This window comes from Onychostruthus taczanowskii, unplaced genomic scaffold, assembly GCF_017590055.1.
Source record: "Onychostruthus taczanowskii isolate IOZ18803 unplaced genomic scaffold, ASM1759005v1 scaffold26, whole genome shotgun sequence".
Lineage (NCBI taxonomy): Eukaryota > Metazoa > Chordata > Aves > Passeriformes > Passeridae > Onychostruthus > Onychostruthus taczanowskii.
The window spans coordinates 864,066-882,554 of NW_024499906.1; the positions used below are offsets into that span (position 1 = coordinate 864,066).

At 34.0% G+C, this 18,489-nt stretch overlaps 1 protein-coding gene across 1 annotated transcript in view; it reads left to right on the forward strand.

Moving 5' to 3' along the window:
• The window catches only part of DIAPH3 (diaphanous related formin 3), a 205,032-nt gene that overhangs the window by 101,543 nt on the left and 85,000 nt on the right, over window positions 1-18,489 (forward strand). Inside the window, exons 21-23 of the mRNA XM_041407327.1 lie at window positions 4,664-4,903; window positions 7,550-7,679; window positions 17,526-17,650. Coding sequence (XP_041263261.1) covers window positions 4,664-4,903; window positions 7,550-7,679; window positions 17,526-17,650 — 495 coding nt within the window. The remainder of the gene's footprint in view (window positions 1-4,663; window positions 4,904-7,549; window positions 7,680-17,525; window positions 17,651-18,489) is intronic.

Below are 18,489 nucleotides of genomic sequence, written 5' to 3' on the forward strand. Positions count from 1 at the left end.
GATTAGAGGTTTTACAGAGGATTTTTACCTATATTAAACTCTTTGCTTGGTTTCCCATGAGGAAACCTTTTCAGTCTGATAGCATCTGCTCCATATGTGTCTTTTAATGAAAATAGCCCTTCAGACATCTGTTAGGCCAGCTAAAAATAGAAGAAATTGGGAAATTTGGACCCTCCCCTTCTTGGAAGATTCCTTTTTAGGAAAATATCATTGTCTGGTTTCAACTTGGAATAACAAAAGCTGTCTGCATTTCATACTGATGCAGATGTCAGTATATCTAATTGTATTTTTTGGATAAGACAAAAGAAAAGGACTACTTTCTTTTCACAGAACTTACCTTCCTGTGAATTTCAGCCTGAAGGTTGTAAGCTCAGCTTATTTTGACAGCTGTGTTGTAGCCCCCATTGGCAATTCTGAGATATGTTCACTGACCTTGCTGGGCCGTCTTTGTTGAACATAATGCAATCCAAAACAGTACCAGGGATTTTCTGCACTGTGAATCAGTGCACTGTCATCCACAAGACAAGAGAAGGCTGCCTGTGTTCAGCTAGGTGGCAATTGATAGGTGTTGTCCCCATGTCACTTATAGTACACTGCCTTCTATTCTCCTCTGAATATCCTTTAGGAAAATATTTGATTTGCAAGAAACTTAGTAGTTCAAACTGTTTATAATTCAGGCTGGAGAAGCAGAGTAACAGGACATACTCTCCATTGTTGCTAATAAGGCTGAAAAGTCATTAGTTGAATTGTTTGCATACCTGCATATATATATATATATATATATATATGTGTGTGTGTGTGTGTATATGTATATATATGTACTCAATTTCCCTTAAGTAATTTTAATTTTATGTTGGCAGTTCTTGACTTTATTATACTTTCCTTGAGGAAAAAGAGTATCTCAAAGGTGAAGAAAGAGTTACTATTTCCACTTATACATAAAAACACTTCAACAAAAATACTGATTTTTATTGTGAATTGACTTCCCATACTGTGAAATAATGTTTGATCTTTCCAGAATCCTGCTGTTTTTCACTAAGATTTAGGCATGTTGGCTGTCCTTTTCAAATTGAGCAGGATGTTCTTTTATCTTCTTTAAACATGATAAAATATCTCTTAAGGTATCAGTCCTTCCCTATTTGATTTTTTTTCCCTGCTTTTCAAGTGCCTGGGTTTAAAGATAAGTGTCAGGAATTCTCACTTCTTTTACCTCTGCACTCTTAGGAGTTCACTGATGCTGCAGAGGTGAAAGCCATACATTATCCACAGGGAATGGTGTTCCAGTTTGCTCTCTTTAGTCAGCTTGGCTGTAACTGTTATTTCAGTTTTTGGATGAGAACATTTTCAGGTGGTCTGACAGCCTCAGCACTGTTGCTCCTTTTAAAGGAGCTATGAAACTGAAGCACTTGCAGTGGTTTTTTCTATGAGCTTGTGACAGGAGTGAAACCCCTTCAGTGATCAAAATGTAGCGTCAGTGGAACTTCTGAGATGCTTTCCTTTACTTGACATCAAGAGAAAAAGATAGTGAGAGTACACATATATCAGATTGCACATTCTTGTAGTTGTCTTGTGATTTATGCTGTATTTGAGAGGAAAACCTGTCTTTGCTGTTGGATGTGAGATCTGTGAGAGCTGCTACTGGGTATCTCAACTCATAAGTCAGTTCCCATTTGGACTTGCTTATAGTGAGACTCTTCTTGTGGACTATTACTTAAAACGTAGTACAATTTATTACCTGTGCACTGAGTTCTCTAACATGTACAGGTTTCTAATTCAAGTTCCTGTTTTATTATTTGGATTGTTTGTTTTCAGAATTCCATTATCAAGACTGACGTAAACTTATGTCCTTATATGCTGATTATAAAAAAATATAGGGTGTTTAACATAAGATGGTCAGCATTGCAACACTTTAGCACCTGATGTGGTAGGGTGTATGGATTTTACAGTGTAAATATAACTGTGAATTACATGTCACAAAAAAAGTCATATGTTGCTAAGGGAACTCTTCTCAATTTTTGACTTAGCAAACAGATAAAAAAATAATACCAACAACATGCATTGTACGTGGATTTCAGGGCATTTTCAACAACAACAATAATGCTAGTAATAGAAATAATAACAATCCCAGTGGCATTTCTTTTGTGTTTCTGGCATGTGTTCCTGTTTCTAATTTTTAAGATTACATATTTCTGCATTCAGCTTTAAGAATTGCATACTTATGTACTGGACATCTAGATTTCTTGCAGTTCAGATGGTTCTGATGAAAACTTTGCACCTTTTATGCAGATATGCATGTGCAACATATCTTTGTGGTCTAAAGTGCCTGGTTATTTCAGTTTCAAGTATCTGCCTATCTGAAAAGCCAGGAGTCAACAAATGATACATCTTCTGGTGAATCAGTAGTATCATGAGTTCAATACCATTTAAAATCAATGCAACTTACACTGAATTTTTGTAGTTTTTATGGTTTAATAGTAACGATCATCTCTATTGAGCCCTGAGTGGGGTATTAAATACTAAAAGTCTGGATAATTTCAATGGAATGTTGTGGGGTTTTTTTCCCTAGTCTAGACACAGTTTTTTTTTCTGGCTAGCTTTAGGACAAAACTTAAAAAGATGTTCTCAAAATGCTGAGAAGTACAGGTGGTAGTACATATATAAATGTAGTAGTACGTATATAAATTTAGTAAGATAATTGAGGAAAAGGAGTTAATAGTGATTCTTCCTGGCAGAACTTGGAGAATGAATTTATGACGCTTGCTTCTGTCCTCTACCTTAACATTCTTTTATGTAGTTATTCTTAAATTAGATATAAAGTTGTTAGAGTACTGTGTTAATTTCATGTGGAATTTAGGTATTTCTGTTTCTATTTTGCTGTGAAATGCCCCGTTCAAATTCAAGTGCCATTATCCTTATTTATCCATTCTTAAGTAAGAATTTTACCACACTTGTTGGATACTATTTCATGTAGTATAAGAACAGAATATCTGCCTACAGTTGGTACTGAGCTAATAATGTTCAAAGTGTACATTTTAAGTATTTTACTTGCCCACCAGGCTGAAGGCAGTCAGTCAATTAAAGTACAACAGTTGATTTTCAACCTAGTTTAATCTGAAAGACATCCTGATTATGTGATCTGCTCTATGATGAAAACCAAAGTACGGTTAGTGGAAATGATTTCATATTTTACATCAAGATTTTGTACCTGAACTAAAATTCAAATGGTGTGTTTACTTCAATGAGACATCATCATGTGGCTGCACAGCTATGCAGGCATTTCTGAAATGGCCTAGTGATATAAAATGTTATCTCTACCTGATTTTATTTTCTTCTGCTGTCACAGTAAAACCAATAAAATAGATTTTAAATTCCATCCTCTTCTGCTTCTATATCAAACCCTTTGGATGAGACAGCCTTCAGTTTCACTTCACACTGAAAATGAATGGAGTGTCACCATTATCCTTTACACTGAGTCTCAGGGGATAATCAGTGCCTTATGATTTATGAATGCTGCACTGTCAGAGGAATTTTCACATTGGTAGACTAGATCTGTGTTGAGAAATAGTCTGTAAAACCCTTAGGTATCACTGTGGTTTGGAGAGGGGTATGTCCAATTTAAAGGCAAAAGTTTAAGGCCATTATATGAAGCCTACTGCTTTGTAGGAAAAGTGCAAATATTATTGCTTCTTTCTTGCATCAAGAAGTACTGATAGCTGGAAACAATGTATTCCTTATTAAGAAAAAAAGTAAAAACTTAGTTTAAGATTCTGGGAATTGTAAAGAAATTATTGTCTTGAACCTTGCTTTCAGAGGGAAGAAGACAAGTATGAGGAAGGAGATCTTGTGGAATTAATGAAATTGATGAGAAAACAGGGATAGGGAAAAATAAGATAAGCAGCTCACTGAATAATTTTTTAGTGTTCCTTCTGTGGGTATAGTAAGCAATGTGCAAAGTATGTCTGGAGTGAGAATTCAGTGACCTAGTATATAAGAAGGTCAAAATTTCTGTTGAAAATACATAACCAGTAAGCCATAGGAAAAGCCAAGTCTTTTGTATGTGATCCACAGAAGCTGTTTTCCTGGAAGCATTCAGCTGCAACTAATGAACTGTATTAGGTTAGTATACAGGAGTGTAGGGGGTATGAACATTGGTATATATTAGTGTATACTATATTAAGTGTTTCAAAGATTTTTTTCAAAACTGTTATTTTCCTGCAAGTTTATCATTGGCTCTTATTGACGTCAGCTTTCAAATATTTGCACCAGAAAATGAGATTTGTCTTGTTTTGGTACATCCAGAATTATACAAAATTTGTGAACTTCTTTCATTCCTTTGCAACTACTGGGTCATAAACTTGGATTAGTTTTATAGGATTTGGTATATGAGTTGACAGATGTGATATATGATGACACTTTATCTTTTATTGCTTACACATACTAGTTATTTGGAAAGGATGGGGGCAGTTCCTATTAACCACAAGATGGGATTTCAGTTGCTTATCCAAGTGTCTCTCATTCATTCATTCATTTGCTATCAGTTATAGCAGATATATTGCTTCTTCAAGCCTGTCACACCAATAAATCATTTCAGAGCGTATGCATTTGTACAGTGCCAAAGTGTACCATGAATTTTAAAGGAAATCTTCTATTTCTTTTCAATCAGATGAGCAACGTGAAGAGACTACGGCCACGGCTCAGTGCTATTCTTTTTAAGCTTCAGTTTGAGGAGCAGGTGAACAACATCAAACCTGACATCATGGCTGTCAGTGCTGCCTGTGAAGAGATAAAGAAGAGTAAAAGCTTTAGCAAGCTACTGGAACTGGTATTGTTAATGGGAAACTACATGAATGCAGGTTCTCGGAATGCACAGACCTTTGGATATAATCTCAGCTCGCTATGTAAAGTGAGTTTTGAAATGTCCATGTTAAGTATTACATTCACTTTTTTGTTTTTTTTATTATACTGCATAAATACTCTGATTTAGATTTTTTTTCCTGCAGTTAATTATTTGCTTACTATTTTTTTCCTTATTATTGACATTAGTTGATAGTTTGAACAGTACAGATAATCCATGAATAGTCACTGTAAAACTGGTTTGCATTTAATCACTTTTAAGTTATTCTATTTTAAGGAAGTAATAAAAAACCCAAACTAAATAAGGTTGTGTAAGGACCCAATCACTGTGATCAGAGTAGTTTTGTAATTTTAACATGTCTGAGCTCTTCTAAGGCATCTATTACATTTTAGTATGTTTTAGTACAGTTATGTTTTCTTTTGGACATGAATTTGCTCCTTACGTGATTCTCTTATGTTGCTCAGTTTCATTAGTTTCTTGCTTCTTCTGATTTTTCTTCAATTTGCACTCTTTCAACTTTTGTAAAAGGTATATACAAGAAGGTGTCTATACTTTGCTGAGTGTTAATTTATAATCCATTCTAATGGTAGCTACCTTTCCTGTATTTAGTGTTTTGGTTTTTTTTTCCTGTACTCTCTGGGAGATTACTGAACAATCTTCACAGTGCACATATAGTTCTTATGAGGAAGGAATTATTTGAAACTTTGTGTGTATTCTTTGTCTTTCTTTCTTTATCTTTTTGCACAAGGGAAAGCACAATATGTTAACTTCTACATTCAGTAAACTAATCACCCTTACTCTGCCGTATTTCAGAATAATTCTTTCACTGAGTGTTGAATGTGATACCTATGACATAAATATTCATAAAGAATTAGTTATGTTCTTTCCCTAGTCTAAAGTAAGCATTAAGCATGAGTCATCCACCTAGAGTTAATACAATGTAGATGAAGTGATTGAGTTAAAAATACAATTTGTTGAGGAACATATTCAGAAGGAAGGTACTAAAGGTTCTTAATCCAATTAGGTGCATTTACTTAAGTATGATTTTACAAGAATCTGTTCTAGGTGTGGTTATATTCGCTGTATTTTTAATGCACAGGAGAACAAACATATTTATTAAAAGAATGTGAAGCCAATTGATATAAGCACATTGCAGAGCAGGATCAAAAGTCAGAATTTATCTTGGAGAAATAATTTATTAAGATCTAGGATATGAAGATTTTTAAGATAACCATGGAGTATGAGATATAGGAGAAGGAATTGATGTATATAGATAATGAGAGTATGGGATGAATGACTATTAGTTCTTTTACATCAGAGAGCAGCCATGACTGATCTTAGGAGATACAATATTGATGTGCTAATAGTTAATCCTTCATTAATTACTGATGCATGTCTATAACACAGGCTAATTTTTATAGCTATCTATTGTTATATATCACAGTGTGTTTATTACATGTACCGCAGTGTCACATTGTAGAAATTTTTTGTGGTGTTATTGAAACATCTTTCATTGAGGTTCCCATTACCACAGAAGTAACATATTTTATAACATTGCATACAGTAAGGTTCCTAGAATATATTTTTGGGTTTTGATATACATGTGTTCCGTTTCCTGTTTATTTGGAAAACTGTGTTATTAATCCACTTTTCTGAAGGAAATCATGCATGCTCTGGGAGAGTATATCTCAGCACAGTAGCATTTTGATCTTTGGAAATGAACAGACTTTTCAATACTGTGTTAAGGACTTGGTGCCGTGATATTCAGATGGACAAGTCTTTATGTAATTGTGGCAGCCCTTTTTTACTCCTGTTTACTTTGTGTCTACATGCTTGTATACTTGTCCTGCTAATTTTTTTTATGCAGAACTAGTTCTTAAGTAGTGAATAAACACTTTCATATGTGATGTCATTTTCTATTTATAAGATGTCTTTGATTTAAAAGTAGACCTCATTTGAAAGACTATAACAGAAGTATCTGTCATCTGTGAACTGTTAGTTAGTTAGTGTTAGTGTTTTTACACAAGTTAGTGTAAAACTTAGTGTTTTTACACAAGTAGCTGCAAGTTTTAAAGTGGCCAGGCTTGAAAATAATTTTGTATGTATAAAGAGTCCAGAAAGAAAGGTTTACGCTTAAGAATTGTTGAAGTCAGTATTTTTAAACAAAGAGACCTATGAATTCTTATTTACTGTATTGAGAATTGATAACAGGAACTTGTGCATGTTGAGGTTGTATAGTTTTCACTACATAAATAATTTTAGGCTAGAGTTAATTTTATACATGAAGAAGGAAATAATGTAATCAGTGGATACGTGCATTAGGTATAGTTAGATTTTGCTGATTTAACTTTGATTTTTCTTTTTTGCACTTTCATGTGCTTATTCACAGTTTTATAAATATACCTGTAAATATTGTTGAAATAATTCCATTTTAAAAAGAAATATATGTACTAGCTTTGAATACTGGACACAAATATTGCATGGAATGAAAAAATACTTAGTGTGACCTTTCTAGGAATTTTTAGCAAGGGGGTGAAATAAAACAGCCCATTCCTGTCTTAAAACAAAATGCACTACTCTAATAGTTTCTTTTCTTTCTCAGATGAATAATTACTAATATATATCAATTATTAAAATGGCCATAAATAAAATTTTTCTCAGTGTTTTTACATTTCTTTTTTTCCCCCTGCTCAGCTGAAGGACACAAAGTCGGCAGACCAGAAAACAACGTTACTTCATTTTCTTGTAGAAGTGTGTGAGGAAAGCTATCAGGATGTCCTGAATTTTGTTGAGGATTTTCAGCATTTGGATAAAGCTAGTAAAGGTTTGTGTAACTAACTAAAAGTTTTGATTTTGATACATTACAGTGTCTTGTGTATAAGATGATGCTTATTTTTTTGCTAACAATATTTTAAAAAGAAATGTTAATAGTCAATATCACAGATTAGTAATTTGAGCTACTGCGAATGGTCTTGAAGATACTTATTGTTTGGTCCTCTAACACTTAGTAGAGGACTTCCCATTGCATTTCTACTAACTTATTTTCTAGAACCATTTTCATACTGGTTTTCTTTTAAAACTTCTTTTCTGTTACCAGATCTTAATTCCAATCTTCGATCTTTTATACGGTAAGTGTATCACTCACCGTCTTCTTATTCAGACATGTAGAAAGGCTGTCATGGCACCACTTTATTTTATTTTTTTTCAAAACATGGAACAGTTTCATCTTCCCTACATGTATCTTTTTCATGCAACAGTTACACTGGAAATCTGGAAAAATGTGTAGTTTCATCATGCAATATAGAATCTCTGTATAAACACCAGCAGAGTTTTTTGAAATTAATTTCTTAATTAAAAGTGCCTTTTCTACATTTTATCAGTTTAAGTAATTTAAACAGGCAAAGCATACAGGTAGAAACTGATGGTACCTTAGCACTGTCCTTCTCTGTCAGGAAGAAGTGATTGGATGGGCTCAGTTAAAAATTTTTTAGTTTATGTCAATTTGGAAAATATCACAGTTTATCTATAATGTTTTGTAGAGTGTCATCTCATACCTCAGTCAGTCTCCCTGCTGCAAATTACAACTTTGCAAAACCTGCCTCTGATAGAGGACTTGAGATAGTGGTCACTTACATAGAGTTCACTTTCTGCTTCTTAAAATTTCCAGTTTTACTTGGTGTATGATAACCCCAGAAAAGTTCAATTATTTTTAAATAGCTGTCAAATGCTTCAAACCCTTCACCTAAATGCTTATACTGGTAATAGAAACAGTTTCTGCTGTATATTAATTTGGTGTGTTCAGGATTATTTTCAGTGTTAACTGGTCACTGATTTTTTTTTTCATCACTAATATGTTATTGTATGTGTTGTGGTTGAGTCTGTTTTTATCCTTAATAGAAGGCAGTATTTTCAGTCTAGACAATCATCTTATATGACGCTGCTGACTGTTTCCTGGAAAAATTCTGAGATCTAGATCTAGACGGTTCAAAGAGTAGCCAGTAAAATTATCAATTAGCCCAGGCTTTTTGTTCTGTTCTAGGCATCTGGTAATGACTAGTAGAGTCTTTGATCTCACTCAGTATGAGGTAGGATGGAAATCAATGATCATGTTTTCAAGTTTATATATTGAATTTACTACAGCATATTCTAAGATGCATTTTGCATTTCAGTTTGACTGTGTGAAATAGACAGAAGTTTAGGATATCTCTTAACAGATTAGGGTTTCAGCGTGTTTGTTTATATTTGTTTCCCTACCTGCAAAACTTTTTTCTGTTTTTAAAGACTCCTGCTGCACTGGAATTTTGAAAAACCCAGCAGATCACAAAAAAACTGTAACTCATGGGGGTTTTTTAAACATTTTAGTACTTCTGCAAAAGTACATTTTTATGAAGCAAGTTGAATTAATATGCAATGACTTTTGTACAGTAAATTTTTAACAAAGTGGCTATTTTTGCTTGAGCTTAGCAGAAGGTCAGTTATAAAGAAAGTCTGTGAATCTGTTCAGTTACATCCCCTGTAATGGTCTCATGTATTACTGATATGCTGATGAAGTCTAACAAGTTGACCAAGAGAGCTGGAAAATCATGGCAGATATTACAGCAGATTATTACAAGCCATCATTATGGCTACTAGGGGCAGTGATAGAGGGGAAGTAATCAAAAATATTTTATATAGTCAGATATGTGTATTGCAGAAAAAAACCAAAACTTGTTGTGGTAGAACAGACCGTTGGTACTGAGGGCTTAGAGGATTTCCTCCATTCTAAGATATTCTAATTTAGGGTTTAGTAGAAATGATCCATCCTGATTTGCATTTCTGGGAGGCAATTTACACTTCCAGGAAATCTGGAAAAGCATTGGATCCAAATGTTATGTCTGAAGGTTACAGGCTGCTGATAGCATAGAAGGGAGGAAGCCAGCCTTGGTTTTTCCTGTCATCCAGCAGAAAGGTTCTATTCACACATAGGCTGCTTTGTTCCTCAGAGTTGTTGGGTGAAGAGACAACATCACTCTTTTTCTGCTTTTGTATCATATTAATTTATTGTTCAATTTTCCCCTGAACCATAGAGGTAGCATTTTGTTCCAGTACTTCTTGTTAAATCCTCTTCTCTAGCTTTTGTTCTGGCAAAGGTTAGGGCCTTGTGCAGGTGGCAGAATTAATTAAATTCCCTTCATGATTTTACTGAACTTCCTTTTTCGAAGTAATTCTTAAAAATATTTTCCAATAATAAATCAATGAAGTTGGATAAGACTATTCTATTCTCCTATACCTTTGTTGCAAAGTGGTTTTTATTGAGTTGGTTTTATTACCTGTCTGCATATTCATGTCTTCAGATACAATAATTTCACATTTTTATCTGGCATAAAAGTATTATTTGCAGCTGTTCTTTAAATTATAAATCAAAGTTAATGTGGTAGAAAGATGTGTAAATGCCATTTGAACAATATTAACTGAAAACTTGAAGTTGCACCTATGTATTTATACATAAAAATGGAACTATACTGTGCACTTGCAGGTTTTGGTTTGATCATCTCCAAGTAATTGTTTACTCTTCTACAGGTGTCTCAAAACAAGTTTCTTAAAGGATGCATTTTTGTAGAATTCTTCCTTGACATGACTGTCATTGTATCAGCCAGCTGATTTGTAGCATGCCTTGAATTTTTTTGTCTTATGCTTGCTCATTCTTAAAACTTGTCTTTCAAGTTATTTCTTATTCAAAATGGTGAACATTAGAATGTTACAGTGTTCAGCAACTCATTTTCTTTTTATGCTTTTCAGAAGAAACATTCATGCTTCTTTAGTTTCATTAAACATTGTCCAGTGATCATACAGCGAGCTGTTGAAATGGCTTGTAAGACTTCAAGAGCATTGCAAGTGACTGCACCAAGTTAATGGTGATTCTATTGTATTTTATAAATGATTAAATATTCACAGTATGTAAATTAATTGTTGCAGGAAAAATATTTGTTTTAAATCTAATTTTGAGAGGCAAGCAGTAAGGGACATATGACCTGTGCAATTGAAGTTTGCTTCAGGATATTTAAGATTTTTAATTTGTGGGTTTGGTTTCTTTCCATTGTATGCTAAAGTTTTAGGTTTTACTTCTGTAATACTAGAAGTAGATTTAATTCACTGTTACAGTACATGAATTAAAGATACCTTTTTACTTTGAAGTGTAACAAATCCTGTTTTCTAAGTGCTCTTAGATCAGCAGGAAGAACTTTCATTGCAGCTAATGAGCTTACAGATATGACAGTTCCTGAAGATTTATATAATTAAAGCTGTCCTTTCTTTTAAACATAATGACTTCTCTGCTTTTCTATTAGTATTCCAGACAAGAAATATTTTGGTAATTCAGTATAATTTACTAATTTCTTATTTTATGGTATTATGAAATTTTATATTGCATTCATGCAGGCTGGTGTTTTACTTGATTGACTCTAATTTACACAGACCTTACAGGTAACAGTGTATTGAGTCTTTCATATTGTACTAACACTGTAAAACTGCAGATTTTCTTTTCTCTATTAGATATTAACATCACAGATTTACAAGTAACATATCCATTTTCTCTTTTTTGAAATTGAAATTGGTTTTTTTAATAGATAATTAATTTCACTTCAAAATTAAAAAGGCTAGGAACCAAAGTGAAAATATGAAGTTTAACCTATATTAATGAAAAATAGGACACCCCCACCTATAAAAATTAAAGACGTTAGGGCAGCATGAGAGAAAAATAGTAATATATGTATCATGAGAATTCTATATATCATAAGGAAAGGCTGTGTTTCTTGTTAGACAATTTCTAAGGTAATGACAAATTTCTCAGTACTATTAAATAATGTATTTATACTATGCATTTCTTGGGTTTTGATTTGGGTGACAAATTCACAGGCCCTAATTTTCAGGCCATCAGGGTTATATACTCTGTAGGGGAAAAATGTGGATATCTGCTGAAATACAAAAAATATCCAATGGGTTGTACAGAAATCAATTTCAAGAGGAACCTTAAAATGGTGGAAAAGGCAATTAAAAAAAAAGGTAAACGAATTGTGCAGATGTATAGACCTTGAAGGTGAGAAAGCTTAATTTTAATGAGTAGGAAGGTGCTGAAATTGCATTTAGAAGTACATGTAGACTTGTGTATCTTGCTACCTATATACCTCAGGGAGTTTGATCTTTGAGTAACAATATTGGATAGAAGACTGATAAATGTGGCCACTTGTAAACTTTGATTTTTATCTCTGTTAGACTCATATTCATTGTCATTCCATGGTAATAGTTCATTTGGAATCATTATTAACCACTCTCACTGCATATTCAAAACAGTTAGTTATTAACAATCATACCCTCAATTATCTGCAAGTATACAACACGCTGCAGTCAGCACAGCATTTTGTGGTCCCCAAGGAAGCAGGTGATGAGACTCAAGAACTCTTCAGCAAGGGAAGGTGCAACTGGTGCAAGGGTCTTCTTTGTGCTCCCTCCTCTGAATTTAATTTCTTCTTTTATAAGATGGTTTTGTCTCTTGACAAATCGTGGTCCACCACTGTACCGTATCACTGTGTGCTGTGTAACATTGGGGGACCTTGATCCCTGTGCTCAGGGCTGGTGCTGTATCCTTTCTTGGCCATTTTTTCCTGCTTGCCTTAGCAGCTGCTTCTTTCTGTCAGTAGCAGCTCAGGGATAAATTCCTGACACTCAGTGAATTGTCATTCAGGTGTTTCTGTTTTCAGCTGTTTCCCATATTAACAATTTCTAGAGCTTAAACTGACCATTATAAAAAGAGATCTGGTGTCAGACTACTTTTCTCCCAGGAGGCTCTTGAGGTTTATAATGAGTCCAGCAGGCCAGGGCTCTTGTGGAGGTACTATTGGGCATAATTGCTGCAGGATCTGAGGCCTAATACTACTGATGATAGTACTGGTGTACTGGGTACAAAAATGCTTCTACATTGTTTACCAGTTACACTACATTGGTGTGCTCATATTTGAATTCAAAATAAGAGACTAAAATCCTACTTAGGTGCCTTTTTTCATGTGTGAAACTAACGTCTGCTCTGGCTACACAAGGGAAAGCCTGAGTGCTAAAGAGCCAGTGGCATTGTCAAAGCTTTGGGAGAAAAAGATCTCAAAAAGAGTGTTGTATATGCACCTTAGGCACACACACACATACACACACACACACACACACACACACACACAAAGAAGAAGGGGGAGAGAAAAGGCAAGAAAGCCAGAAAATGGCTGTAGAGAAAAGGGAAGTCATTATTTGAAAAAAAAAAAAATAAAGCATAATTTTTATATTTTCAGTGCTGTATGACACTGAGTATATCTAAGTAGATCTTATGTTACTGTTAATGGATATTTCAGACCTTTGCTGGTGTTTGCAGAAACACTCAGTACTTTTCCTCTGCAATATTTCTTTGTTAGTGCTCTAAATCCACCTGAAAAGATTGGTGAGTTTTTACTTGTTGATTATTGGGCTTTTTTTGGCTATGTTTTGTCATTTAACTTTACTTTTAAATGCCACATTTATAATATGATGACAATTTTAGAGAATTATTTGGTAAACTCAACCAGTCCAGTGTGATTTTCACATGGCAAAACCAATAGTACATTTCCAGAATTTTTTTTAATAATATGGAATAATTTTTTTTATTATGCTAGAGGTCAGTTTGTCACTGTTACTGTCTTAGAATAAAGGGGCCATAATAGCACAAGGGGAGTAAAATACCTGTAGACAAGGGGATGAACATCCTGATTAGGATATGGCAATATCCAAGCAAATTGTCATAGTGTGGGCATGTAAGATGTCTGAAATATTGACTGATGCAAAAAGTAGCAAAATGTTTGCAGCAATAAAAATGAGAGAACATGCTAGTATTGCTTCACTCTGGAGAATTATTTCTACTATTTAAGACTAAACAGGTATAGTTTCAAAGCTAGATTAAATATTGTTTTATTTTTATGATCTGGGGATGGGAGAGATGGGAGTGAGAATTCTCCATAGAAATTCTTTGAAAGAAAAAAATATAGAGTACTGTATTCTCATACTGTAAATACCATTTCATATTCTGCATCCTGACATAATTGGCATAAAACTAGAAGTTTAGTAAGTACATTTTTATCGAGTTTTGCTGTGGCTATAGTAATGTTGTGCTACTACAGAATATTTAAGAAACCAAAGAAACAATGGTTTGAGCAATTTCATATCTCTTTATCTGACTTTATTGATATGAAGGTTTACAAAGGAAAGAATAATCCAACAGAGAGAGGTTAATAAGAGTAGCATAAAAAAAAAGAATTTATTGGTAGCTTTGGTTATTAATTTTTTAAATTGTTTTTTCAATCCCATAAAATCTATGTTGGCTTTAGTAAAGCACTTGATATTATATACAATGGGAGAATATTCATTAGAAGGAAAAGTAGAAGAAACAAAATACTGTCTTAAAGGAACATGGTCAAAAAAGAATTTATTGGTAGCTTTGGTTATTAATTTTTTAAATTGTTTTTTCAATCCCATAAAATCTATGTTGACTTTAGTAAAGCGCTTCATATTATGTACAATGGGAGAATATTCATTAGAATGAAAAGTAGAAGAAACAAAATGCTGTCTTAAAGGAACATGGTCAAAAAAAAATTGTGGTATTGCACCAATGAGCGTGTCTGACACAGGGTTAGATAGTTTGCCAGATGAGAGGGGTATCCGGTTGTCATCACTGAGTCACCCTGAGGACGCAGAATAAAAGAAATGAAAATCAATAGCACAAAGTACAAGATCATGCATCTTGATACTGTAATAAGGGCTTTGGTCAAAAAAAAAAAGAGGATATCTTATTGTAAGTTAATCAGATAAGGTATTCCCAGAATAACTGGAGAAACTGTAGTGCAAGAATTAAAGGGCCTGGTGAGTCATCACCTGAAACACTGTGCAGAAATATTTGAAAAGAGAAGCAGGTGAAGAGGCTTCTGGTATAATTGTAATATTAGAAAACCAGATTCAGAAGCCCTAAAAATGAAGTTGTTTTAACCATGAAAAACAGATGGTGGGAAATCTAATTATTGCTTATAAAGATAGCAGGAGCCATTCTGGAAGAGGACTGTGAGAGCTTAGGGGGTATAAGCAGGTGTAAGTAGGAGATTGTTTAGGCACACATGCATTGTATTCAGCAAACAACTTGGCTTTGTGGGCTCACTGACATTCAGAACCCCAGGGTTTGACTTTATTTTTTAACTAGCATATGAGTTGTGTACTTCAGTTTGGCTTGGGTTTATTTCTGAATCCTTTTAGGAGTAGGGGTTAAAGTTAAGGAGGTTTTTTTTCATTTTCTGCCATTCTTCTATGTCCCTTCAGATTTTATACCATGGCTTTCAGAAGCACACAAGAAAAGGTTGGCAATTATTTGATATGATTTTTTTTTGGAAGAACTGGTTATATTTAGAGGTTTGATTTTTTTTTTTTTTAATGTTTTCACTAAATTGAAAGCTGCAAATACAATAGTACCAAACTTAATAGTAGCATATTGTGAACTAGCCTTTATTTGAGACTATCATCAGAAATATAGTATTAAAAGAAAATATATCTGATAGTTATACACTGCTGAAATCAAAGGCATGCTGAAATCTTAAGTTCAAGAACAACCTAAGATCATGACAGAGGACAAAAGCCTCTGCAGGACAAAATAGAGATATAAAGATTCTTGATCAAATATGCAAATGTTCAATATCAAAAAACCTGAAGTACTAGAGTGAAAAACTGGCTTTGCTGGAAGCAAGACCTTGCATATCTCTTGTGTAGAACCTGTTAATCAGCTCTAGGCACTGAGTTATTTTGCTGAGTTTCTCAAATGGATAAAAGAGTGTAGCTGTTACTCAGCTGCTACCTGCAACTGGTGTAGAGGATTTTTTGGTGTGTTGGGCTTTTGCATTGTTTTTAAATTGGTGTTCCTTGCCAGCTTTCATATTTTTGACATTATGTACTATGTGTATATGTCACATTAATTTATACTATGAACTCTTTTATGCAAGATAAATGGTCTTGTGAAGAGTCCAGTCAATAGTTAGATTAGGCACAAGTTGTTGTATTCTGTGTTTCTTAGCATCAGTGACATAAAATGGTATGTGCCTAACCCTCAGATGCATCTCATGACAGCAGAAATATGAATTTCTGTTAAAATCAGGTTTGTTTCTGGGGCTGGTGAAGACTGAAACATGTCTTAGTCAACATTGTCAGCTTCTAATTTTAGCTATGCTCCCCAAACAAAGCAGTTTTTTAACTACCGAAGCCAACTGACCTAACTGGTAATGGTTTTGGCTTACCAATTGCTGAGTCAAAATGTGCAAGTCTAACATACAATTGAGAAACTATTTTTTGAGTAACCAGAGGCTTTAAAAAAAAGGTGATTATAAAGCAATTTATCACATTGCCATGGATCATTTTATAGTTGCCTTAACTGCTATGAATAGGATTGTAGTTCCTGTGCAGCATTTTACTGTGGTCATCTGGGGAGTCTGTCAGACTTTTATCAGAGAAGGATGCATTTATTTTATGTACATAACTATTTGGTGGATGAAATTAGGTATCCACTATAGATCATAGTAGCATCATAGGGATACAGACTTTCTCCAAGGAGTTTTTTTTTAACAATGAATATGAAGGTAACTATACCTCTACAGATGTTTACAGTATATTATGAATGAAATAAATATTTAAAAAGAAAAAAAAAGTCGTCGGACTAGAATTCACAGTGTGTTCTTACATCTTTATATATTGCTCCTATCAAACTTAAATAAATGCTAAGCTGACTTCATAAATAATTGAAAATAAGTTTTAACCAATGGCAATAATATGGATCTAAGAAAGAATGTATGTTAATTATCCTAAGATTACTCTGGTCATCCTGATAATTCAGTTAACTTTATTTACAGGTAATGCATGCAACTTTACATTCATTGCTTCAAATGGTTGAAAGTTATATCCCTCTTTTCTTGGCAAAGAAAATTTACACTTTTTCTTCATCCTTCTATAAATCCCTGATGTTTCAGCTCCACTCCTTTCTTTTTCCTAAGTCCCTGTGTTGCTCTGTTGTACCCTCTCAAATGCTTAGCCAGTACTTTTGCTCCAAAAAATTCTGTTGTGTTTTTTACCATACATAGTGCTTTTAAACTAGAGAACTGAGGTTTAGGTTTTATGCATAGGAGTGTTTAACAGCCCAATTTTCTGTGTTTGAGAATCTTATTTTCTTCATGATAGTTCATAAAAATGTTTGTATTTTCTGTTTTAACAGAATGAAATGGAGAAAAGCTTTATGGTTTCTTAGAATATCTTGAAAACTTGTCCTTTGGTTAATCAGAGGAGACAGACTGGCATATGTATATCTCAGGTTCACTAAAACAGAGAGTTAATTGCATTGCAAAACCTTGGGCATAAAAACAGATGAAAATACAACATTCAAACAGCATACATCTAGTGGGAATGAGGAATCTGTGTAGGAGAGGAGAGCTGAACATTGTAGAGTGACCTTATCTCGCATTGTAATTTGTTCAGTGTGCTTTTCTTTCAGAATTAACAGTGTAGTATGCTGATTTGGGTATGATTTTAACTCTTGGATTTTGGAAACAATAGTTTTTGTTTATTGTGTTAACAGAATGAATGTTCTGTATTTTAGTCTCAGCAGAAAACCTGGAGAAGAGCCTCAAGCATATGGAGAGGCAACTTCAACAGCTTGAGAAGGATTTGCAGACTTTTCCAGTTCCTGAAGATAAGCACGATAAGTTTGTAGCAAAAATGTCAATATCCTTTGAGGCACTCTTAAAAAACAAAACAAATCAAAAATTCCTAAGTAATTTTACTGCATTGCTTTAAATTTTAAATTTCTTTGCATAACTTCTGTCTGGTTTGTAGCATGTATTTTTGAAAAATATGACTTCTTTTTCCTCTCAAAAACTAAATACATGAACAGTCCAATTAAAGGATTTCTCTGAAGTGGAATGAATGAGGAAAAAAATGCTTGCTGTTGGCTTTTACATTGTATATGAGTTTTTTGACTTAGTAAAGAGAAGTTATAATAGGAATGTTAAGCACTCTAGTGTTACATTGTATTTTTATGTCAGAGTCTCTTAGAAAAATATGTCTGTCACCCTGTGTCTGTTTTCTAGTGTATGCATTACCATTGTGAATGTTTTTCTACATGCAACCACAGAACCAGGAAATTTCTGTTGTTTCAGAAATGAGATTCATAGCCCGTGAAAACTGTTTTCTGGTGGGTTTTTTTTGCCAAAATTCTTTTTCTCACTATTTGTTCCAAATCATGCAGCCAGCTTCACTGCCTGCCTTTCATGAGAGCACCTTGTGACGTGAAGATAATTAAACTGGGCAAAAAAATAATTATTTTACTTAAACCTCTCTAGCAAATATTGGCCATATATGCTTGGCACCAACACTAATCTGGAAGCAGAAATACGAGCAGACAGGTTGAAATTTGCTGTGCAGGCATGGTTAGGTTGTTACCTAGCTGGAAGAGTGCTTTGTTATGTACAAAGGCTGGAGAACTCAGGACACAGTCCTCTTGGTTGGTTTCATTCTATTACACAAGCCATGGCAAATGACCCCAAGGCCAGGTGGATGTGCTG